Here is a 25,665-nt window from a genome sequence, read left to right as displayed (position 1 = left end):
CAGAGAGATATAGAGAGACATTATAGAGCTATAGATATATGGATAGAGATATGATGTGCATAGAGACATAGAGAGATATGATAGATATCAGTATGAACCGTTAATGATATAGATGTAGATACCACTGGATTTGTGATTTCATCATGATAGGGAACTGTCCATGAAGAACTTCTACCAATGCAAATTCGAACTTTCTCTGCATTTTATAGTCTTAGGGAAATAACCAGAGTCACTGAGAGAGTAAGTGACTTGCCCAGATTCACACAGTTAGTATGTGCAGACATAGGAGTCAAGCCCAGCCCTTCATGACAGCTTCTTAACCATTACAGAACACTGCTTCTCAAAGTACTCTGGATATAAATAGGAGTTTTTATTATCAGTTAATAATATTAAGGACCCAGTATGTATCAGACACTATGCTGGGTGCTGGGCATATAAATACAACGTTAAGATCATCCTTGTCCTCAGGGAGCTTATATTCTACATTATCTCATATGTTAATTTTAAGTCCCTGGTTTATGCCTATCACTTCTTTTGTTTCTAAGTCATTTTCCACCATCTGTCACTCCAGGAGAAAAGGACTAAGAAAAGTGTAATTAAGAAAATAAATGTGCTATTAAAAATATTATGAACCCCAAATTTAAATAGAAACTCTCTTAAAAGTATCTGACATTTTGCATTACATGTGATTCTCTTCTCCTCTATTAGTAGAGCTAGCCCATAATTAGAGTATTTCACTAAGCCAATTTAACTGTATCCAGATCTGAGCCATAGAATAATTGTTACATGTTATGTGCAGGCTTTTAGGATGTCCCCTTAGGGTGATGTAACAGCATTCCTGAACAAATGATTTGTCCAAAAGGAAGCTGAAGCTCTTTCTGTAAAACCTCATCAGAGTCTCTCAGACTTTAGAGATAGGGTTTTGTCCAACATCACAGAGTGAGGCAATAGCACAGTCTGGACTAGAAGCCAAATCTTCTGAGATCCCAGCCCAGCGCTCCATTCACTATATCCTACTGGGATGATTTTTTTTTAAGTGGAGTTTTTTGTTCATGGAACCTAGTACCTCAACTATATGTTATGTTCTCTACTATGTTCACAGACATTGAGAGAGCTAGAGTTTTCTTAGCTTCCCAGGGAGATAATATCATTACCTGTTTGGCAGCAAAAAGCTTGCCCTGGAATTTATTAATCACGGTGTAACCACCTGGTACCTGCCGATCTTCATACCAGGCAACAGGTACCAAGAAATCTCGAGGGTTAGCCAGCCCATTGGCACCTGAAATGGAAACACACAAATGGGCTTGTCAATTATTTCTAAAATTTCATCTAGGAATTTTCATGAGTAGATAGAATATTTTTAAAATATTTTTTATATTTTAATATTTTATTACATTTTAAAAATAAGTTATTGATAATTTCTGTTTCTTATATTATCAAAATATCCAATATACCCTTTCTCTTTCCCCTATCTAAGTCATCCCATACAACAACTAGTATTTTTTTAGAGAGAAAAAAATGTCAGCACCACTGATTGATAATATTGAAAAAGTTCGAAAACATGAGTAATGTGTAACATGTGTGGATGTCCCTTCTCCATGAAGGGTAGGTTGGTAGTGTTTGAGTCCTAACTTATCTTTATAATTCTGTTACATTTGCTTTTGATTTTTTGGTGTGTTATTGTTCTTTTCATTTATATGGTTATAGTTACTGCGTATATTGTATTCTTGGCTTTGTTTCACTCTGTATTAGTTCATATAGATCTTTCTGTGCTTCTCTGTATTTATCATACGTACAATTTCTTATAGCACAGTAGTATTCCATGACATTCATATACCACAATTTGCTTAGCCATTTCGCCCCCCCCTCGCCCTAACTGATGGACATTTTCTGTTTCCAATTTTTAGCTATCGCAAAAAGTGCTACTATAAATGTTTTGGAGTATATGGGGATTTTTTTTCTTCTCAACTTTACTTTTCTTGGGGTATAAACCTTGTAATGGAATCTCTGGTTCAAAGGGTAAGAATATTTTAGTGACTTGTTATACATAATTCAAAATTGATTCCTAAAATGGTTGTAGCACTTCACAATTCCACCAACAATGTACTAGGATGCCTATCTTCCCACAACCCCTCCAACATTGACTATTGCCATTTTGGGGGTCATTTTTGCCAATTTTCAGGATGTGTGATAAAACCTCGGGGTTGTTTTTATTTCCATTTCTTTTATTCTTTATGATTTGGAGCATTCAAAAAACACTTTTAAAATTTTATTTTAGACTCAAATGCCAGAACACAAATACAGAATAAAGAAACAAAAACATACCATAGAGTTAAGTATTGGAACTTAAATACAAAGTTAAAAAGAAAAAAACATGTCATGAGCATAGCAGAACATAAGAGAGGATTCAAATTGTGTAACAATATATATTTTCATTTCACGAAAGCCTGTATGATAAATAATACTTGTGTTGAGAATTTTCCGTCTTTTCTTTGCTTTCTTGTGAGTTCTTTTGTCCTCTGCTGTGCACTTTTTTATTTTGTTCTTTTCTTCCCCTCCCCTCACCCCCCAGAAGACTGCAATGAAGTTTAGATATGTTTCTCAATAGCTATCGATACATAAATATATATACATATATACATACATATGTAGACATATATTTTCCCAAATCTGATCTTTAGTTTTTATATTTGTGCATATCTCTTGTTTCCTATCCTCCTGCCTCCTCTATTTAACTTCTTTCCCACTACCTTGCCCTCCTATTACTTGCCTGCCCACCTCCAAGGATCCATCCTCTATCCTCCCATTCCCATAAATCTAAACTTCTATACTCCCTTTTACCTATTCCTTCCCATTCCCTTCTAAAGATCCCTCTTTTGTCCTCTCCCTTCTCCCTATACCCCTACTATTTTATTTCCTCTTAATTAAGAGGATTTTTATTTTCTTCTTAATATATATGTATTCCTCCCTCTTAAAACCATTCCCAGTGAAATAGGTTGCCAGAACTAGCAGCCCTCCTCTCCCATCTAATTTCTCTGTATCACTTCTTCCACTTGCACCTCATTTGTATAAAATAATTACTGTTTAGTTATTCCTAAATGATTTTACTTTTAAAATTCATATCATAGTCAGGTTTACCCCAATCTTTAAAAAAATTTTATTTATTTATTTTTAGTTTTCAACATTCATTTCCACAAAATTTTGAGTTCCAAATTTTCTCCCCATCAGTCCCCTCCATCCACCCCAAGATAGCATGCATTCTGATGACCATTTTCCCCAATCTGCCCTCCCCTCTATCTCATCCCTCCCTTCTCTTTTCCCCAACCCCTCTATTTTCTTGTAGGGCAAGATAGATTTCTATATCCCATTACCTTTATATCTTATTTCCCAGTTGTATGTAAAAAACAATTTTTAACATTTGTTTTTAAAACATTGAGTTTCAACTTGTCTCCCTTTCTCCCTCCCCATCCAACCTCACTGAGAAGGCCAGCAATTCAATATAGATTATAAGTGTGTAGTTATGCAAAACACTTCCATAACAGTCATATTGTGAAAGACTATTTCCTTCTATTCTATCCTGCCCCCATTTATTCTATTCTATCTTTTGACCTTATCCCTCCTCATAAGTGTTTACTTCTAATTACTCCCTCCTCCCATTTGTCTTCCTTTATCATCCTCCCACCTCGCACTCATCCTCTTCCCTCCTTCTTTTCTGTAGTATAAGATAGATTTTCATTATGAAATTGAATGTGCATGTTATTCCCTCCTTAAGACAAATGTGATAAGAGTAGGGTGCACTCTTTCCCTCTCACCTTCCTCCTCTTTCCCCCCATTGAGTAAACTTTTTTTTGCCTTTTTTATGTGAGATAATTTGCCCCATTCCACTTCTCCTTTTCTCCTCCCAATATATTCCTGTCTCACTCCTTAATTTTGCTTTTTTAGATATCATCCCCATCTCTTCAATTCGTCCTGTGCCCTCTGTCTATATGTATATAATCCCTCCAACTACCCAAATTCCCAAGAAAAGCCTCAAGAGTTACAAATATCATCTTTCCATGTAGGAACGCAAACAGTTCAACTTTAGTAAGTCCCTTATGATTTCTCTTTCCTGTTTCATGCTTCTCTTGATTCTTGTCTTTGAAAGTCAAATTTTCTATTCAGTTCTGGTCATTTCAACAAGACTGCTTGAAAGTCCTCTATTTCATTGAATGACTACTTTTACCCCTGAAATGTTATACTCAGTTTTGCTGGGTAGGTGATTCTTGGTTTTAATCCTAGCTCCTTTGACCTCTGGAATATCATATTCCAAGCCCTGTGATCCCTTAATGTTGAAGCTGCTAGATCTTGTGTTATCCTGATTGTGTTTCCACAATACTTGAATTGTTTCTTTCTGGCTACTTGCAATATTTTCTCCTTGACCTGGGAGCTCTGGAATTTGGCTACAATATTCCTAGAAGTTTTCCTTTTGGTATGTCTTTCAGGAGGTGATTGGTAGATTCTTTCAATACCTATTTTACCCTCTGGTTCTAGGATATCAGGACAGTTTTCCTTGAAAATTTCTTGAAAGAGTATGTCCAGGATCTTTTTTTTATTATAGCTTTCAAATAGTCCAACAATTTTTAAATTGTCTCTCCTGGATCTATTTTTCAGGACAATTGTTTTTCCAGTGAGATATTTCACATTGTCTATTTTTTCATTCCTTTGACTTCTTTTATAATTTCTTGATTTTTCATTAAATCATTAGCATCCATCTACTCCATTCTAATCTTTAAGCAATTATTTTCTTCAGTGAGCTTTTGGATCTCCTTTTCCATCTGGCCAGCTCTGCTTTTTAGGGCATTCTTCTCCTCATTGGCTTTTTGGATCTCTTTTGTCATTTGGGTTAGTCTATTTTTTAAAGTGTTATTTTCTTCAGTATGTTTTTGGGTCTCCTTTAGAAAGCAGCTAACTCATTTTTCATGATTTTCTTGCATCACTCTCATTTCTCTTCCCAGTTTTTGCTCTGTTTCTCTTACTTGATTCTTTTTGAGCTCTTCCATGGCCTGAGACCAATTCATATTTTTCTTGGAGGCTTTAGATGGAGGAGCTTTCACTTTGTTGTCCTCAGTTTGTACGCTTTGGTCTTCATTTTCACCAAAGTAAGATTCTATAGTCTGATTCTTTTTCTGGTTTTTACTCATTTTTCCAGTCATTTACTTGACTTTTGAGTTCTTTGTCAAGATAGTTCTCTGCTTCCAATGGGGTTGGTGGGAAGTACTGTCAGCCAGTTGATCCCCCCACAATCTGTGGGCCTAGAAACTCCAATTGCTGCTGCCACTGCCCCTTGTCCCTGCTGCTGGTGCTGTGGCTGCCATGGGCTCCTCCACCCCCTTCGCTGCCCTTGCTCTGGGGCCGGAGCACTCTACTCTTTCACATAGGTCCCACAGGTTTTTCCACTGACCTTCCAATCTGTCCTCAGTGTTTTAAAGTCATGAAGTCTTGAAACCACCACAGATGCCCGAGATTCAGTCTCCCCAAGGCCTGCTCAGGTCATGTCTATGCTGGCATGACCCATACTGGACTGTGCTCTGTTCCCAGCATGGCATGATAGGCATCTCCCAGCGACCCTCCAGGCTATCTTGGGCTACAGATTTGCTTCACCTCATCATTCTGTGGGTTCTACAGCTCCAGGATTTGTTTAGAATCTTTTTTTTTTTTTACAGGTATTTGACTGATTTTGCGGGAAGAGCACTAGGAAGTCCGTGTTGTTACTCTTCCACCTTGGCTCCACCCCTACTCCAATCTTTGCTATGAGCTATGCAATTATTAATAAGAGTCTTAGATATACATTTTATATTTTACATATATAAAAGGTAAATAGTCTGTCTTTATGAATTCCTTATAAACAGTTTTTGGTATATACCTTATATTTCTCTTGGTTTTAGTATGTCAAATCCTCTATTAAGTTCAGGCTTTTTGTTAATGAAGTCTTGAAAGTCTGAGAGTTTATCAAATGTTAATTTTTTTCATTCTGAATAATAAATAACTTTTCAGGGTATGCTATTTTTGGCTGGAGCCTGAGTTCTTTTTCTCTTTGATATATTGTGTTCCAAGGCCTAGGGTCCTTTAATATCTCTGCTGCTAGGTCTTGTGTAACTCTAATTGTGGGCCATCATATTTAAATTGTTTTAATCTTGATGCTTTTAATATTTTATCCTTGGGCTGAGTGTTTTGACATTTGACTGTGATATTCCTATGAATTTGCCTCATAGGAGCTCTTTCAAGTGGTGATCAATGGATTTTTTTTCTATTTCTACTTCTTCCCTTCTTCTGATGCTCCAGCACAATTTTCTTTAATTATTTCTTGTATTATTTTATCAAGACTTTTTTTGATCATAACTTTCAGTTAGTCCAATTATTTTTATATTTTCTCTTCTTGATCTATTCTCCAAATCTATTGCTTTTCTTATAAGATGTTTCACCTTCTCTTCTATTTTATCATTATTCATACTTTGTTTAATTATTTCTTGATCTCTTATCATTTTGCTGACTTCACTTTGCCCAGTTCTAATTTTCAAAACACCATTTTCTTCCTTAAGATGCTGGATCTTCTTTTCTAATTGGTTGACTTTCCTTTCATAACCCTCTTATTTTTCTTGGATTATTCTAATTTTTTTTCAGCTTTTCTTCCATCTCTGTCATTTGATTTTTAAAGGCTTTTTTAAAGATCTTCTACAAACTATTTTCGGGTATGTTTGATGTTACTCTTTGGGGATTTCTTTACTTCAATATCCTCTTCTGAAGATGAACCCTGGTCATCTCTATTCCCATAATAGCTTTCTATGCTTGGATTCTTTCTCCTTTGCCTGTGCATTTTTTTTTTTTTTTGGTAATAGCTTAATTTTTGTAATCACCTCTGTGGGTATGAGATATCATACCTCTTGCCCCACATCTTCAGTTCTCCTCTCTGACCTGGAACCAAAACCAAACCATCAGTTTCCTATGAGTGCCTGCAGCCAGAGGTTTTCTGCCCCACTGCTTCTGCACACACCTGGCATGTGCTGGATCCTTCTGCCCCACCCCACCCATAGAGGGAGTAGTTGGGTGAAAATTCCTGTGGCTGGGGCTGAGGAGACTTCTCAAATCAACTAACCCCAGGGTTTGCCACTTGTTCATTAAGTGGCTTGCAGCTTGTTGTTCAGTCAGAACCTAGCCTGGGGGTGTTTACTCCTTACAGGGACCAAACCTCTTCCTGAGATTTTTCTTCTGATCTTCTTGAATTATCCCAGGAAGACCCCTGTTGTGCCTCTAGTCTTATTTATCTACACCCACATTCTGTTCATGATGTGAAAAATGGTGCAAGATGTTGGTCTTAGCCTAATTTCTGTAAAACTGCTTTCTCTGTGGTGCAGAGACCCATGTATATTCTTTTGCTGTCTCATTTAGAAGATGTCATAAATCTTTCAACTCTAGTTTATCCAGAAATGCATTCAGTTACATATTTCCCCTCTTGTTTATTTTTCTGTAAGACTTATGCAAAACTGATAGACAAATATTGAAATTTCCTACAACTATTGAGTTACTTTCTGTGCCTCCTTGACGTTCAGATGATGTTTCCTTTATGAATTTAGATGCTAAGGCATTTAAAGCAGAAAAGGTTATTGGTGATGTTGGTTCGTTGTCTTTGTTTTCTTTTATCCTATTATAGTTTCTTTGTTTATCTCCTTTATTTTCTGAATATTTGCTTTTACTTTGTCTAATACCATGATAGCAAGGCTTGATTTTTGGATTCATGTGATGCAGAGTGAATTTTTTTCCATTCCCTCGGTTTCATTTTGTGTATGTTTGTCTTTTAAATGTATTTCTTGGGAGCAACAGATTATAGGGTTTTGTTTTCTTATCCATTTTGTCCCTCTTTTTTATTTTATTGGATAGTTTAATCCACTTACATTTAAAAGAGTTAGGTTTATACTTCCTCTGTCTCTAAAATGTTTTTTTTTCAAGTTAAGATTTTTCCCTCCTGCTGTCAGCATAGTATGTTCCTTCAATTAATAACTTTAATTTTTTAAGGTGTCCCTGTTCCTACTGGCTCTCTTCCCTTCTCTTCCCTCTCTTCTCCTCATTTGTTACCCCTTTTTGTTACCTCTCAGTCAAGTAAAAGGGAAGAGAAAGAACCTTTAAATTAGACCTGCTCTTCAGATTTTTTTTTATTTTGTGTACCCTTTTCCACAAAGGATTTCTCTCACTTTCTTCATTATCCACCTTTTCTTTTTGTTTACTTTAGACCCTTATTCTCTGATTCGTGACCCATATAATCATCTGATCTTTCTCTTTTCTCTATATTCTTCATACAATCAAAGCTTCCAAGGTATCCATTCTAGCCCAGCCCTCTAGTTACTTTTTGATACTACCTTGTAGAGCTTAGCCCATGGATTCTCTTTTTCTTTAGTGCCTCACTCTCAGAACAATGTTAATAATTACAGGTGTCATACAGTACACTGTCTTATGGTACGGCCCATCCTTCCCCACCAAAAATGTATCTATATACTCTCTTGTTGACTTTTCCCCCTACATTTGCCGGAAATCTCCCTGTAAACATGCTTTCCCACTCCTCCAGTTGTCAGTTGCCCCCAAGGCTTCCAACTCTCCCATCATCTAGGATAAGTAAATTTTCAGACAGCAAATCCCCCAGGCCTCATCTAGTGTATGGTCCTCATCTACCTTCATTCACAATAGTGTTCACCTGTAGAACCTCATCCCACATCCAGAGTAAGATGTCCTTCCTTTCCTCACCTTTTCAATCTTTCTTCTCTCTTCCTCACCATTCCCCTATAGGCTCTTTTTTTCTGAGACTACAGATGTCACTTTCCCCTCTTTGCTAACCCTTGATTAGACTCCAGTGCATCATTCACTCCTCTCTATCCTCATGTTCCCCTCTCCTCCTTTCATGTACCCTCCCATGTTATAGTGCAATCCCACAAAAGAAGCTTTGACTTGTAGACAAGGTGTCACTAGGTTGTATTGATAATTCCTCCATTTAGGGGAAGAGGGGGGAGATGAAAGGAAATAATTGAGCCTTACTTTCGTGGGACTTGGTTTAAGAAGGGAATAACACAAACTCAATTGGATTTTACCCTGCAGGAAAGTAAGGGAGAAGGGGATAGGAGAGGGAAGATAATAGAAAGGACAGCAAATTGGGGAAAGGGATAATCAGAAGCAAACACTATTGTGGGAGGACAGGTCAAGGGAGAGAATGGAATAAAGGGAGGTCAGGATAGGACAGAGGGAAATGTAGTTAGTCTTTTATAACATAACTATGATGGAAGTGCTTTGCATTGTTACACATGTATGACCTAAATTGAATTGCTTGTTTTCTCAGTGAGAGTCGGGGGGAGGGAGGGAGAGAATATGAAACTCAAAGCTTTAATAATGAATGTTAAAAATTATTTAAGCATGCAGCTGGAAATTAAGATATACAGGCAATGGAGTATAGAAATCTATTTTGCTTTACAGGAAAATAGAGGGGAAAGGGGATGGAAGAAGGGTGGGTAATAGAAGGGAGGACAGACTGGAGGAAGGGGTGGATGGGGTACATGCTGTCCTGGGGTAGGGGATGGGGAGAGAGGGGGAGAAAACTTTGGATTCAAATTCTTGTGGAAGTGAATGTTAAGAACTGAAAAATAAATAAATTAGATATTAAAAAAAGTAATTCCTCCATTTCTCTCTTTACTGTTACCTCTACCAGATTTCTGCCTTCATTCCTATCTCCCTGTGTACATTTAGAAAGAAGTTTCTTCTTGGTCTTTCTGTTGTCTCTCCGTTGTTGTTGCCTGCATTTATTCACTCCTCCTGAAACTCTGTGGCTTAAGGTATTTGAGAAGCAAATGATCTCTGCAGTTCTAAAAATGTTCAGTTATCTTCTACAAATGTTTCAAACTTTTCTCCCTTATTGGATGTGGTTAAGCTCGGATTTGCACATTTAATCTCAGGGATAGGCTGCCCTGAGCTGTATCTTGAGCTCCAAAGCTCTTCAGAATACATTATGATATTCCTTCATTTTCTTTCTAGTAGGTGAGGATTAGTCTTTCATCATTTGAATGTCCTTTCCTTTATATTTGATGACTTTTCCACTGATGACTTGTAGAACTTGTCTCTCAAATGAATTGTTAAATTTAATGACTCTGGGCCTTGCAGTTAGCCACCTTTTTTAAATTTTTTCTGGAGGTGACTTGTGGATTCTTTCTATTGGAATTTCATTTTCCATGTTTAGAAGTTCTGAGCAATTCTCCTCTATTACTCCATTCATTATGGTGTTAAGGATTTTTTGTCCTGTTAGGTTCTTCTGGGAGACTTATGATCCACAGGCTTGTCTCTAGGCCCTTGAGAGCTACATGCTTTGCTCGCATAGTGAGAGTATTACCTTTTAATGTTTTTTTGTTTCTTATCTTCCAGGTTATCCTTCACCTTTGCATTTACCTGCTTTCCCAATCAATTGCTCTCTCCTCTGTTTCTCTGCTGACGTTTGCCATTGCAGACTCAAATTTTTCTATTCTGCTCATTATTTCTGCTGTGCAGGATATAAAATCTACTCTCATGATTCTAATTTCCCTTTTACATCATTCAGGTACAGGTTGTTGTTCCTTGTTCTCAAATTCCACAGAGTTCTCTGTGTCACCAAGTATTGGATCATTTTCCTTCATCAGGTATTCATAGATGCCTGAACTTGTTTGCAAGATCTGAAGATCATATTTCTTGTTGTTGCTATTTTTCCTGTTGATTTATCTGTTTATGTTCAGTTTCTTGGGTATTTTCTTTGGTATTTTCAGTTTCTCCCCCCCACCCTTTATTTCTCTTATCACTCACTTCCTGATTCCCTCCCTTCTGACAGTGATTTCCTTGGGGGCTGAATCTCAAAGTGTCTCAGTGTGCCCCCACATTGGGCAATTCACTATTCACCAACTTAGCTGAATGGGGCCCCAACTGAATGGTCAGTACTAGACTGTACTCTTTTGCTTTGGCTTATGTGAAATCAAAGATCCAGATCAGAATAGGAAATAGGTCTGGAGTTCTGATTTCATTGCTATAAGGAATGCCTGTATGAAAATGCTCCCTCCACCAAATGCAAGTTGGCACCTCCTTGAAATTTTTGAGAAGTTACCTGGGGCGTAGAAAAGATAGGTAACATGTTTCAGGTCACAAAGAGAGTGTGTATGTTAGAGGTAGGGCTTGGCTTTGAATCTTTCTGAATTTAAGGATGGTTCTCTATCCACTATGTCATGCTACTAGATCAGAGTATAAATGCTTATGTATGTATGGCTGTGGATGTATGTAGCTCAACATAACTCTAGTCCTATCCTGAGCCTTATAGCAATTAAATCACATCTAGCCTCTATCACTTCATTCTCTAATACTACTCCAGGCATCATCTATGGCAGCTGAACACAAAAAATCTCTATTCTAGAGAAGAAAGTTGATTTGTCAAAAAAGAAATGGGAATTTAAATGAAAAAGTGAAATATAAAGAGTATCCAGTTTTTCTGTTATTCTCAATATCTCATTGAATGATATTTAGAGATGTAAAGTCTTTACCAATAGGTCCCAGGTCAGGCAACTCAAAGTGGACTCCATAGACTTCTAAGATGTAGCCCCTGGTCTCTTCAAATATATCCACGGTGAACCTCATTCCTCTCTGGAAAAAGAAGCAGATATTGGGGTTCCTCATAGAAATCATACCTGCAGTGACAAGGAGTCCTCATACAGCCCCGAAATGCAAAGACTCAATTTATCCAATAGACCCTATATTTGTCCTTAGTGAACTATGCATGTTTCCAACTACCCTCAACATAGTCTTTGTGGGCAAAGACTTTGGATTTTGTCTTTGTATCCCTGGCACCTAATATACTGCCTAGCACACAGCAGACACTTAATAAGTACTTTTCAGTTTAATTGAATCCCAACTTGAATCCATCTTCTCCTTGGGTTTGGTAAATTCTGTTCTCTTAATTCTAATTTCCCCTTTAGACCATTCAGGAACAGCTTGTGGTGGTTCCTTATTCGCAAATTCCACACAGTTTTCTATCTCATCAAGTACTGGATCATTTTCCTTCATTGTGCACTATTTATTCATAGAGGCCTTAACTCATTTACTAGATCTGCACAAGATAGAGCTTCCTCATGCCTGACTCAATGAGGTTCTTTTTATAAAAAATAGTGTTTTATTTTTTCCAATTGCATATAAAGACATTTTTTAACCTTTTCTTGATAAAATGTTGCATTCCAAATTTTCTCTCTCCCTCCCTTCCCTCTCCCCTCCCTAAGACAGTAAGCAACGTCAATGAAGCTTCAATCAAGCCACCCAACCTCATCCCTCTTCTTGTGAGACCCATTAGATTGTAAGGGCAGGGGCTATCTTTTGTCTCTTTTTGTATCCTCAGTACTTAGCACTGTGCCTGAAATATACCAGGCACTTAATAAATGTTTATTGATTGATTAATTGGTCCAAATGCCTCTTTGCTCCTGCTGAATTTAACCCTAACCTGAAAGATGTATGTGTGTGTGTGTGCGTGCGTGCATGTGCGTGTGTGTGTGTGTGTGTGTGTGTGTGTGTGTTTTGGAGGGTAGACATGGGGACTGGGCTTGAAAGGAGGGATATTTTGCTTACCTGAATGACACAGATCTCTTTGGGTTCCACCAGCATCTTGCCAAACTCAGTGTAAATGAGAAGCTTCCCTTGCTGTGGAACTAAAGAGAAAGACACATTCAGGATTCCAAGGGACTAGAAGAAATTCTTCCATCTCTGCAAACACAGAGAACAGAGAACTAGGCTTAAGGGTGAACCCTCTGTTGATAAAAAAAAAAAAAAAGATATTGGATTCAGGGCCCTGGAGGCTGACACCCAGTCAAAGGAATGAACTGAGCAGTCTTCTAGCAGTAGTAAGTACATTCTTAGGAATTCTTGGGTTGAATTTGCCCTGGAGCTCAGTTGTTGGCAGTGGCAGAGTGTGGAAAGTAGACTGAAGGGAAAAGCTGACATTTATTTGGTCTTTACAGCAACCCTGTGAGAAGCGCTATTATTGTACCCATTTTACAGATGGGAAAAAGGAGGTTCATGGAGGCTAAATGATGTGCATGGCCCATGGTCAAACAGGTAGTAAATCTGAGGCAGAATTTGAATTCAGGTCTTTCTGACTCTAAGACCTATACTTTATCCTCTGCATTCCCATTCATGGTTGGCCTGGGAGACTGGCTCAGCCTTGGATTATATCTGGACCTGCAAATTCAGAGAAGGTCTAGTAGGTTCTCTAGAACAGCCTCTCTACGAGTTCAGTTTGCTATGGACAGCAGGGCCAGAAGTTTGGTCTGCAATAGTTGTACACCCACTACCCACCTACTTGAAGCCCACATTTAGTCTGTTGTCCTTTCAGTGCCAGGTATTAGAAGGGCATTGTGAACCAGCAAAAAATTCACCAGTGTAATTCAGGGCCTCTGGAGTATCTGTCATAGGGGTGCTCTAATTCAGAATGGCTTGGGTCCAAATCTAAAGAGATCAGCCATGTCAAAGAGATTTTGGCAATACCTTGACTCACAATCCCTCTTTTGCTGGGACTACGCCCAAGGCTAATCTGATTGGCAAGAGGATCTCTCTTTTCAGGAGAAAGTCACCCAGGTTTGAAATCTCTGTGTCATCCTGGACTCCTCTCTTACCCTACATGTGCAAGTGGTTGCCAAATGTTGCCGCTTCTACTTTTGCCACATCCCTTGTCTATCTCCCCTTCTTTGCACTCCTACATCCATCACTCTAGCTCAAGGTTTCAGCACCTCTCACTTGTATTGGTGCAATAGCCTTCTAACTCATCTCCCTAAGACAATCCCCACTCTATTCCATCCCCCACATAGCTACCAAAGTAATTTTGCCACAGTGAAGGTCTGGTCATGCTTCCCTTGGTAACCTCCGGTAGTTCCCTATTGCTCCAGGATCAAATATAAATATAAATGTCCTTCATGACCTGGTCCTTTCCTGCCTCTCTAGGTCTCTGACATTGACTTTCCTTTATATACTCTATAATCTACACTGGCTTGCTTGGTATTCCTCACTGACCAGATGCTATCTCTAAGTTTTCATGCTAGCTATCCTCTATGCCTAGCATGATCTGTCTCCTCATCTCTGCCTCTCAGAATTCCTGGCTTAGGATTCAGCTCAATGGGCAGCTAGGTGATACAGTGCACTAGAACACTAGTCTTGGAGTCAAAAGGACCTGAATTCAAATCTAGCCTCAGACACTTGACACTTACTAGCTGTGTGTTCTTGGGTAAGTCACTTGACCCCAACTGCCTTTCCCTTCCCCCTCCAAAAAGAAAAAGATTCAGTTCAAGTACCACCTTTTGGAGGAGGCCTTCCTTGTCCTTAAAGATGCTCTACCCTTCCTCTCAAAGGTGCCTTCCAGTGACTCTATGCAGTGAGTACTTACCTAATCATTTACTTACTGTCCTACAACAAGAATCTGAGCACTTTGAAGATAGACACTGTTGGACAAAAAGTCCATTCCACGTAAATGCCTAATAAATATTTGCTGATTGGAGAATTATTTTTACAATCAGAGATTCTCTAGACCATTCAAGAAGAACAACCCTTCACCCAAATGTGGAGGATCCGGGATGGCAAATTCTACTCTTTGAAAGAAACTAGAAAGACCCCAATTCTACCATGAGATCAAAGGGAATCCTATCAGTAGACTTCATTCATTATACATGAACAAAATAAAGCTTGACCCAAGACTGCTTAATTTTCTAATTCTATGGGTCTGCAGCTATATATCATTTATATATCAGGTTTTTCATCCTTGTTTGTCTTGTCTGCTAGTGAACCCATAGATGGCAAGGTTAGGAGCCTTGTGGCAAATTTATCACACACTATAAAAAAGAGGGAACAAACTGTACATAGTGGAGATTCAGAGTACCACACGCAATCCCCTTTTTCTATTCTTTTTATTTGGTAAAGTTCACATTTGTTGATATCTATCAAGTTCAGAATAGCTAAAAATAGATGCATGATAGAGCAGATTGATCCAAAACATGCTGGAAGAGGAAGCGACAACTTTTTGGTAGCAATGTCAGGGAGTATCCCTGGAGACATCTACACAGATACCCCCAAACCCTTAGTGTAATGGCAAAAAACACTAAATTTGGAGTCAAAGGATTTAGGTTCAAATCCTGATTCTGGTTTTGTGTGACATTGGTAGTCAGTTAACTTCTCCTGGCCTTGGTTTTCTCATTTTTAAAATAAAGGGGCTGAATGTGATTCCCTAAGGTCTCATCAATCTAACCTATGATTGTTGAAAGAAAACCTTAGAGATTCTGTCTATCAAGGAATGAAAGGTTCATTTTAGATTGTCCAGAAGCCAAATTCAGATGTATGTAATAGTTCAGGTGATCATGTATGTATTTGTATATGTAAATCATGTATATATAAATATACATGCATATATATTTGCTTATAATATGCAAAATGCCTTATTTTGTCCTATCCTTATGGGAGTAATGTTCAAGTTAAATTGTATTGCTGTACCCAAAGGTTTATCATATCTTAATTTTTCTCTTCATATCTTCTTATCCATCCATGCATTGCAACTGAGTCAGATCTCCTGCGAAATGATGGCAGAGCCCAGACACACAGAACAAAATGAAATAGAAGATGGAATCTTAAGGAGTAGCAATAATCTTTTCTAGACGATTAATGGGAATTTTGGCTTCAGATGACTGTATAAGGCTAAGCAGTTGGAAATTAGAGAATTCAAGAAAAGAGGGTTATTTGTAAAGTACTGGGAAATAGAAAATTTGTGACTAGAGACCACTTGAGAGTAACAGGAAAAAAGTTCTTTATAACTCACCAATCAAGAAATCACCATCTGAATTGTAAAAACATCTGGAAAGAAGGTAGAAAACAATTTATGAGATGCTTGATATCAGCAACATAAAAGCACAGTAAAGGGAAGTGTAGTGCTCCTGAAACTGAATGGGACTTGGAGTCAGGGGTTCTGGGTTCTAGTCCTGGTTCTGACAACTCATCCCATCAATAAATCACTTCCTCTCTAGGTCTCATTTGCCTTATCTCTAAAATGGGATGATACAGATAACCTATAAAACCCCTTCTAGTTCTAAAACTCTATGATCCTAAAAAAAGAAATGACTTCAAAGTCAGGAAGAACTGAATTCCAGTCCTGTCTCTGATAGGAACTGATTGTATGACCCTGGGCAAGTTGCTTAACTTGTTAATGTCCCCAGGCAACTCTAATACTCTCAAAGTGGCTGGAGATGGATCTGCATTATTAGCAGGAGGAGTTCCTGAGTGGGAGCTCCCTACTCAAAGGTGGGATAACTTAGTAGGAGAGGACACAGCAGAAGGGGTAGGGAATTTTTCCAGACATTAATCATGAGGGAAGGTGAGAGACTATACAATTGCCTAAGAGCAGTTTTCCATTCTTTAGCCACGTATGAGCAGACTGATAGCAGTGTAGCTGAAAGTAAATATTTTAATGTTCAGAATGCCTATTTGTAAGAGCCTGCAGAAGAATAAGGTAGGGTTGTTTAAAAAATTCCTTCCTTCCTTCCTTCCTTTTTTCCTTCTTTGCTTCCTTCCTTCTTTCCTTCCTTCCTTCCTTCCTTCCTTCTTTTTTTCCTTCTTTGTTATTGAGAATCACTCTTAATAGGTTAATATCACAAAGGGATATCACTGCAAATAGAATCAGACATTCGAGCCTGGATTCTAACTACATACAAAAATAGGAAAGTTAGTTATCTGAACCTCAATGTACTCCATATGCACTTCTTGCCCCAGAGGGCTTTTTTTTTGAGAAAGATACTTTAAAACTTAAAACAGTATATGAAATGAACCATTAATATCTAGGGAGATTTGTAGTTGATTGACAAACTGGATTATGTAATTGGTCAAGCACATGCATGACTCATTTTCCTCATTTGTAAAATGAAGAGTTTAGAGTCTCTTCTGGGGACAGCTAGGTGGCTCAGTGGATAGAATACCAGGCCTAAAGTCAGAAACATTCATTTTCCTGAGTTCGTATCTAGCCTTAGACACTAGCTGTGTGACCCTGGGTAATTACCTCAGTTTTCTCATCTGTAAAATGAACTGGAGAAAGAAATGGCAAACTGTTCCAGTATCTTTGCTGAGAAAACCCCAAATGAGTTCACAAAGAGTCAGAAAAGACTAAGCCACAAAAGATCCCTTACAACTCTGGTATTTTATCATTCTAAGGCCATAATTTTAGGAAATCAAAGTCAAATAAATGCCCTACTACATAATCTGTCATAACTGGAAATCTTTGAAAACATCCTCTGGGGCTCACTCAAATTCAGGAAAACATAGTTGCTTACTTGTTAACCATAGAGGTGTTACAGATAAAAATGTGGATGGCAATCCCATTGTTGGACCTGGAGTCTCCAGCTCCACACAAGGTATGGAGTCCCTAGGAAACAAAAGCCAGCCCCACCAGAAAGAAGGGTTAAAATTCAGGCTTCCAGGCAGATTCTGCCCTCCCTCTGGTAACTAAAACAAAGAAGTGGACTCATTTGCATCAAGGACTGTGAGACTCATTATGAACTCTGGGACAGGCAAAGACTGAGAGGAGCTGACTGAAGACCCCAAGATGCTTCATGTCCACAGCCCCCTCTTTAACCTCTAACTCTTATGTTATAATCATTTAGAAAAGATAGCTAGGAATAGTGACACTAAGAATACACAGGTGCTAGAGAGAGCTGGGCAGCTAGGTGAAGCCATAGAGCACAGAGTGCTGGGTCAGGGGTTAGGAAGACCAGTGTTCAAATGTGACCTCAGATACTTACTAGCTGTGTGACCCTGAGCAAGTCACTTAACCCTGTTTGCCTCAGTTTCCTCATCTGTAAAATGAATTGGAGAAGGAGATAGCCAACCACTCCAGTGTCTTTGCCAAGAAAACCCTGAAACAACTCAGCAACTAGAGGCAGTTAGGTAGTAAAGTGAATGGAACCCTGAACTTGGAGTCAGAACAACCTGCATTCAAATATAGCCTCAAATACTTTCTAGCTGTGTGACCCTGGGCAAGTCTATCTCTGCCTCAGTTTCCTCATCTGTAAAATGGAATGATAATAGCACCTACCTCATAGGATTATTTCAAGGATAAAACGAGATAACATTTGTAAAGTGCTTTGCATAGTACCTGGTAAGTAGTAGATGATTAAAAAATAAATGCTTAATAATTAAACAATTTTTTAACCTAATTGTGTCATATTCATGTTTTATTGGCCCAGAAAAACTCTCTCACTCTTCCTTCACCCAGGAAATATTTATAAAGTATCTAGTAAGCTATACACTCCATAAAAGCAGAAACACTATGCTGTGCACATAGAAGGCACTTGATGTATGAATGCATGTATAAGGTATGTAATGCATTGGAGGCAATCTTTCCATAGGTCCCTTCATGCCTAGCACAGGGCTGAGCACATGATAAGTGCTCAGCAAATACTTGCGGAATGAAATAAAAACTCACCCATCTTCTTGTCCATTCTGTCAGATCCCCACTTTCTGCTAATTCCATAAATTATTCCTCATTAGTGTGCTAATGTGTACTTTGTTGCTGTTCAGTCATTTTAGTCATTTCCTCCATGATCCCATTTGGGGTTTTCTTGGCAAAGATACTAGAGTAGTTTGCCATTTCCTTTGCTACCTCATTTTACAGATAAGGAAACTGAGGCAAACAGGGTTAAGTGACTGACTTGCCCAGGGTCACACAGCTAGTGTTTGAGGCCAGACTTGAACTCAGGAAGATGAATCTTCCCTGACTTCAGGCCTCCATGTACTATGGCACCACCCAGCTGCTCCAATAACAGTTGTTTATGTCTCTTCATTCCCAGGTAATTTAAATAGGGACCTTCTGGCGACATTTTCTTTCACTCAAAGGAATCTCTCTAATAATGGTCTTGTAATCTGAGGAATAAGATATGTGGGAGTCAGCTGGGACCTTGTGATATTCCTCAAACCTCATTGTCAGGTTCCTGTTTGTGAAAAGGTTCAACCCTGAGATGGGGTTTCTCTGTATAACGTCTCCTCATCACTGCCAAGGAAAGCAGCAGGGAGAGTTGATTCCTGTAGCACGACTCCAGAGTGAGAAGCCCTTGGAAGCTGGGGCAGAACTGAATTGATACAGAAAACTCTCTGTCCCTGGAAGTATTGAAGCAGAGATTGAATGACCTAGAAATGTTGTAGAAGGAATTCTAGCACTGGGTGAGAGTTGAATTCAATGATCCCTAAGTTTCCCTGAGATAATGCATGTAAACCTTAAAGCATGACATCAACTCTCATTGTTATAATGATCGTTCTAACTCCAACATTCTCTGATTTCCCCGTTCTAACCTTAGGTAAGGTCATTTCATATCTCTAGGACTCACTTTCCTCTTTTGCTCAAATTGGGGATTAGACTAGATGTTTCCCTAATCCATATGGGATCACTGGATCACAGAATCAGCTAGATCAGATCTTAGGGATGATCTAGTCCATTACCCTCAGAATAGTCCAGAGAAAGGAAGTGATTTGCTCTAAATAACATAAGTAGTAAGTGGTAGATGATGAATTTAACACAAATCTAATGCCAACTTCAGTGTCATGTCCATGATGCCTTTCTAAAAGCTGGGTAAGTCACGGTCTCTGCCCTCATTGAGTTTATATGCTTCTATCTTTTGCCACCTTCAGTCTTTCTGGACTTGTGTCCCACTTTTTGCTAAGTAATATAAAGATGAATTGATAGAAAGTGTTAGTGGCTAGCAAAGGATGAATGTGTGACTTTCTTCCAGAAAGGACATGCATTTTAACAGCCATCTTCAGCTAATGGTGAAAATATCAGGCTCAGGGGTAGGCACGTGAAGTCCACATTTGGGTCAGAGGGAGGCTTTCAATGATCCTACACCCTACCATGAATGTGACTGCTTTCATGTGAGGCTGACCCTACTTGGCACCCAGCCTGCTAATGGTTGGATTATCATGTGCCAAATGAACCTTCCCCAAGAGAATGTAATTTCCTTAAGGTTACAGACTATTTAATTTTTGTCTTTATATTTCCAGACCCTGTGGAATATAACAGGTACTTAATGAATGCTTATTGGATGACTGTATGAATGAACAAATGAACGGATGAATGAACCAGGCCACAGAGGAGAGGACAAGGCTAAGAAGGAGGGCTGGAATAGTGACTTACGCTCACAAAGTCCATTTTTTTCTCAGATGCTTTTGGAATCTCAAATGGCTTCCACCTCAGCTGAAAAACAAACACAGGTAAAAAATTTATTTCACAGAGGAAAGTTAGAGGTTTTTAATGAATGGCATCTACACCGTGGAAGCTGAAGCATGGAGCCCTGTCTGCTGGTGTGTCTGTTATTTTGAAATTGATCATTATTAGTCACTTTCTTCCAGAGGCACTGGTGGGATTCAAAAAAAACCCAGGAAAATAAGCCACCCATTTTTTCATATGACTTGCGGGATGGTGCCTTCTATTCCCCTCAGTGGCAGAATGTGTCCCCTGGTTCCCTTCCTTTCTCCTTCAGATGCTGGAGCTTTGCTTTTTGACATTCTGCTCAGGAAGATCAGGGAGTTTCAACTGATCTCATTTTTATGCTGTTTATAATCAGCTCCCCTTCCTGGCACACTAACTGCTCTGTGTGGGCTCCCAACACTGCAGAGGCTGCCTGGGGCTGCTTTTGCTTTCAGCCCTCGTAGTTCTGAATCATGACTTTAAACAAGTAAAAAAAAGCGTGAAGTCTGGGGGACTGGGGGCAAGCCAGTGCCCCTCTCTGAGCCTTGGTGTTATTTGTAAAATGCAGAAGTTGGGCTAAGTGATCTCGAAGGACCCTTCCAGTTCTGACATCCTTGTGATTCTGCAAATTGATCGTAGCTTTTACAAGTTACAGAACCACCATTCAGTTCCTCCACCAAGCTCAGGATTTGTCCCTAAGCTACCTGGCACTTTCATTTGAGTCATGACGATATTTGATTTGTTAATTAGGCAATATTTAACTTATTAATTAGACAATTGAAAGAATCAGAAGATGTCAGCAGGCTGGGGGCCCTGCCAGCTGTGCCAGCCTGCCAAGTGGTCCAGGACTTCATGATGTATTAATCAGCTCTGCATTGAGTTTAACACAGCAAGGTGATGACTGTCAGAGGTCGATAAACAATGAAGTCTCTGAGCCCATCTGTTCCTAGAGTGACCTTTCTGCCTTGGATCAGCCTGGCACCCAGATCCCTGCTCAGAGTGTCTCCATTAGTACTGAACAGCGGGGGGTGCTCATGCCCCATTACTTCATACTACAATAAATGAGTCCAAGAGGTGGAGAGAATGTGTTTGGCAATTAGTCACAGTCATGTGGTAGTCCTGATTTTTTTTCAAAAGAAAATAAAGTTATCATAATAGGGAAATATTTGACTTAGAAATTTGAATTACACGGCTGAGCTCCTGCTCCCCTCTACCCCCAGTTTCTAGTCCCTCCCTTCCCCCAAACTGTATTTTTTACGTATTCGTTTTGCGTGTGTGTGTGTGTGTGTGTGTGTGTGTGTGTACACACTCCTTTGAAAGACTGTAAATTTTTTGAGGGCAGGGACTGTTTCTTTTTTATTTTTGTATCCTCAGTACTTTTCACATTGTCTGGCACATATTGGGTAAATAATAAATATGTGTGGATAGCTTGCTTGGGAATGCCATACACATATACATTTTTTTTCTGTTTATTCATTGTATTTTGTCATGTTTGCATTTATCAATGACGAAGCTATAATAAGTAAATTTATCTTTAAAAAGTTGGATTGTTTTTACATTAATTGGGAAAAAATTAATTACTTTAGAAAATATTTAGAAAAAGATGGATCTTTGCTTCATCTCATCAAAGCCACATATAATCTCCCAAATCCCCTCTGTCTCATTCCATCCTTCTCAATGCCAGTACCAACAGTCAAGGCCTGTCTCTGAGAGCTCTGCTGAGGCACGTGATCAGGGGCTGCCCCCTCCAGCCCCACATCCCAGACTCTAGTATCTTTTCCCTTTAGGTGCACATATACATTTTAATAATGTATTTCAAGGATCCATAACTTCATTGATGAGAATACTCCATCCCACAGAAACAGCAACCAGTGCCCCTACCCCTTCCATATTTTAGGAGAAAGTTTTGCTTGTTGCTGTGGCTAAAAAAGGGTAGCTAGGTGGCAGAGTGGATAGAGTGCCAGGACTGAAGTCAGGAAGACTTCTCTTCCTGAGTTCAAATTTGACCTCAGACACTTATTACCTGTGTGACCCTGGGCAAGTCTCTTAATCCTATTTGCCTTAGTTTCTTTTGTCTGTAAAATGAGCTGGAGAAGGAAATGGCAAACCATTCCAGTATCTTTGCCAAGAAAACCCCAAATGGGATCATGAAAAGTTGGACACAACTGAACAAGCAAGTGACTGAAAAAAATTCACCACCTGATAGCCAACTAGAAGAGGTGATGAGAAGTGGGCTCTGATTCTTTAAACTTAGAGCAGGGAGGTTGAACCTTGATTAGACAGGTATTAAGACCTTCCCTAGGCTCAGATTTGAAGATTTTTCCTTGCCAACACTCATACTCTTTTGCCACACTGTATGATAATATTTAGAAGTAAGACTTTGGAGAAGGATTTTTTAAAAAACCCTAATCAAAGGAAATCATAACTCAACTCAAATCCAACCTTCTGTAGAAGGCTTTTCCCTACCTCACCCACTGTTAGCCCCTTCCCTCTGAGAATACCGTCCATCTACTGTGCCTACATAGTTGTTTGTTTCTTCCATTTGACTGAGCTACTTGAGGCCAAGGATTTTTATTTTTTGCCTTCCTTTGCATCCTTAGTACTTAGCACAGTGCCTGGCACATAGTAAGCATTTAAAAAAATTTTGTTGATTGAAATTTCCTAGTTGAGTAACATTGTTGAAGCCTTAGCTTTCTCTGGTGCAAATACAAAATAATGAAATATCCTTCCTCCATCTCTCCCCTACCCCCCAAAAAGGTGGCAGCCTTAGGATTTGAACCCAACGCGCTCTGACTCGAGATCAGAGGATCAGTAGTAGTTTCACTACTCCACACTTTGATGTTTAGTCATGACCTTCCTGACCCCATTTGGGATTTTCTTGGCAAAGATATCAGAGTAGTTTGCCATTTCCTTCCCCAATTCATTTTACAGGAAAACTGAGGCAAACAAGGTTAAGCGACTTGTTCAATGTCACACAGCTAGTAAGTGTCCGAGGCCAGATGTGAACTTGGAAAGAGGAGTCTTCTGACTTCAGACCCCAGCACCCTGCCACCTCACTCCCCTAAACCATACTACCTTACAAGACTAGTTGACCTAGGGAAAGTGAATGAATCAAACCGATTTCTAGGTGAGGGGTTCCTGTTTACTACAGAACAGCCTTATTTCTAGGAGGGCAGCCCTTAGGCAAGGAAAAACAGGGCTTCAAGGAAAAGAGGGACTAGACTGTGAGGAAACAAAAGTACTCTTAAATAGGAACCTTTTCCCAAATGATGCTTTATCCTCCTCTGGTCCTCCAAGGAAAGAGACTCTCAGGAAGGAGGGAATTAAGTGTGAGAATGAGACTTTCCACAATTAGATACAGGGATATCAGGGTCTGATGATGACCCAGGGAAGCCCAGACTGACTTGTTTGGTAGGGGTGCATCTGAATGAGACATAAAACTGTAATATTATAGAGATGGGGGAGAAAGAGCTAGTGATTGTGGTATAGATGGGCATAATGGGTATAATGGGTAAATGAATATAATGGGGAAGTCCAGTTTAGGATTTCTGGAGAAGTTTTGCATGAGATTCTGTCTGGAGAAGCAGACAGAGTTCTCTAGCCTCTAAGAAGCTGTGGAGATGGAGGCTAGGGAGAGGAGATGACAACATAAGAAAGTCTTTGGGAGCTGGTGAGTACATGGAATCTTTAGAGCAGGACATAAGATAACTTCAGCTGAGGCACGATGGGCAGCTTAATTCTTCCCAGTGTTATATGTGGTGATATTAATCAGGCCCATTTCCTTCCTATGGACTGTTAAAGCTATCCCTTCCGTTTGGTAAAAGCAATTGAATTATACACAATAAAATAATAATAATTTAGAACTGGGGGTGGGTGGGGGTGAGGAATCTTACAGGTCAGTTAGTTCAAACTCCTCATTTCTCGGAGGAGAAAACTGAGAGTTAACACATTTATTCTGAAGGTTTTTATTTTTTTAATTAATAAGAGACACTGATTAAGACAATGATCCAAGACAATTCCAAAGGACTCATGATGAAAAATGCTATCTACCTCCAGAGAGCGAACTGATAAAGACTGAGCACAGATTGATGTACAATTTTTTACTTTATTTTTCTTGCTTTTTTTTTTTGCATCATCACTAATATGGAAATTGTTTCACGTGAGTTCACAAGTACAATTAATATCACGTTACTTCTCAATGGGTAGGAGAGGGACTGGAGGGAAGGAGAGATATCAGCATTTATTAAGCACCTACTGTATGCAAAGCCTTGTGCTAAGAATCTTGTTGCTCTCATCTCAGTTGATCGTCACAACAACCTTGTGAAATATTATTACCCTCACTTTATGATTGAGGAAACTGAGGAAGACAGAAGTTAAGAGACCTGGCCAATGTCACACAGCTAGTTAGTGTCTGAGGTCAGATTTTTTTAGCTAATTTTTTTTTTTGTAAATAGTATTTTATTTTTTCCAATTATATGTAAAGATAGTTTCCAACATTCATTTTTGATAAGATTTTGAGTTTCAAATTTTCTCTCTCTCTCTCCCTCTCTCCTCCCCTCTCCCCAAGGTGGCAAGCAATCTGATATGTTCAACCAATAAAACATATTTCCACATTGGGCATGTTGTGAAAAAAGAAAGAGCAAAAGGAAAAAGTCACAAGAACAAATAAACAAACAAAAGAAGGTGAAAAAGTATGCTTTGATCTGCATTCAGATTCCATAGTTCTTTCTCTAGATATGGTCAACATTTTCCATCATGAGTCTTTTGCAGTTGTCTTGGATCCTCATATTGCTGAGAAGAGTTAAGTCAGTTATGGTTTTTATCACACAATGTGCTATTACTGTGCATCACATTCTCCTGGTTCTGCTCACTTCACTCAGCATCAGTTCATGTAAGCCTTTCCAGGTTTTTCTGAAGTCTGCCTGTTTGTCATTTCTTATAGCACAATAGTATTCCTTTACATGCATATAGCACAACTTGTTTAGCCATTCCCTAATTGATGGGCATTCCCTTAATTTCTTTGTGAAGCTATTAAGATATTAAGGGAAGTCTTCCCTACTTCAGGTCCAGCACTTTATCTACTGAGCCACCTATCTGAAAAGAGCACAAAGTCTGGAATTAGAGTACCTCAGATACTCCAGATCTGTTATCTGTGAAACCATGAATAAATCACTTAACTCCAGGTCTCAGTTTACTCATCTGTTAAAAAATGGAGAGGGGTCTGGAGTCTCTTTAGGTTCTAAGTTCTAAAATCTTGTGAAATAGGAAAAGAAATGGAGTTGCTTTCATCATTGTCACTGGTGTATAAAGTAAATCCTTCATGAAGGATTCACTGTTAAGACATAGACAAGAGCAGTATTGGATCAGTGGGCATGGATTAGTTGCCTTCTATA

General features: G+C 39.0%; 1 protein-coding gene across 2 annotated transcripts in view; it reads right to left on the bottom strand.

Annotated features, from left to right (window-relative positions):
- HGD (homogentisate 1,2-dioxygenase) overlaps positions 1–25,665 on the bottom strand; it is a 101,680-nt gene that overhangs the window by 28,770 nt on the left and 47,245 nt on the right. For both annotated transcript variants that reach the window (XM_072613893.1, XM_072613892.1), the window contains 6 exons: positions 20,219–20,278; positions 17,367–17,458; positions 15,866–15,900; positions 12,640–12,719; positions 11,568–11,667; positions 1,155–1,279 (listed from right to left, as the gene is read on the bottom strand). In XM_072613893.1, coding sequence (XP_072469994.1) covers positions 1,155–1,279; positions 11,568–11,667; positions 12,640–12,719; positions 15,866–15,900; positions 17,367–17,458; positions 20,219–20,278 — 492 coding nt within the window. The remainder of the gene's footprint in view (positions 1–1,154; positions 1,280–11,567; positions 11,668–12,639; positions 12,720–15,865; positions 15,901–17,366; positions 17,459–20,218; positions 20,279–25,665) is intronic.

This window comes from Notamacropus eugenii, chromosome 5 (genome assembly GCF_028372415.1).
Source record: "Notamacropus eugenii isolate mMacEug1 chromosome 5, mMacEug1.pri_v2, whole genome shotgun sequence".
NCBI lineage: Eukaryota > Metazoa > Chordata > Mammalia > Diprotodontia > Macropodidae > Notamacropus > Notamacropus eugenii.
This window is presented reverse-complemented; position numbering and strand designations above follow the sequence as displayed.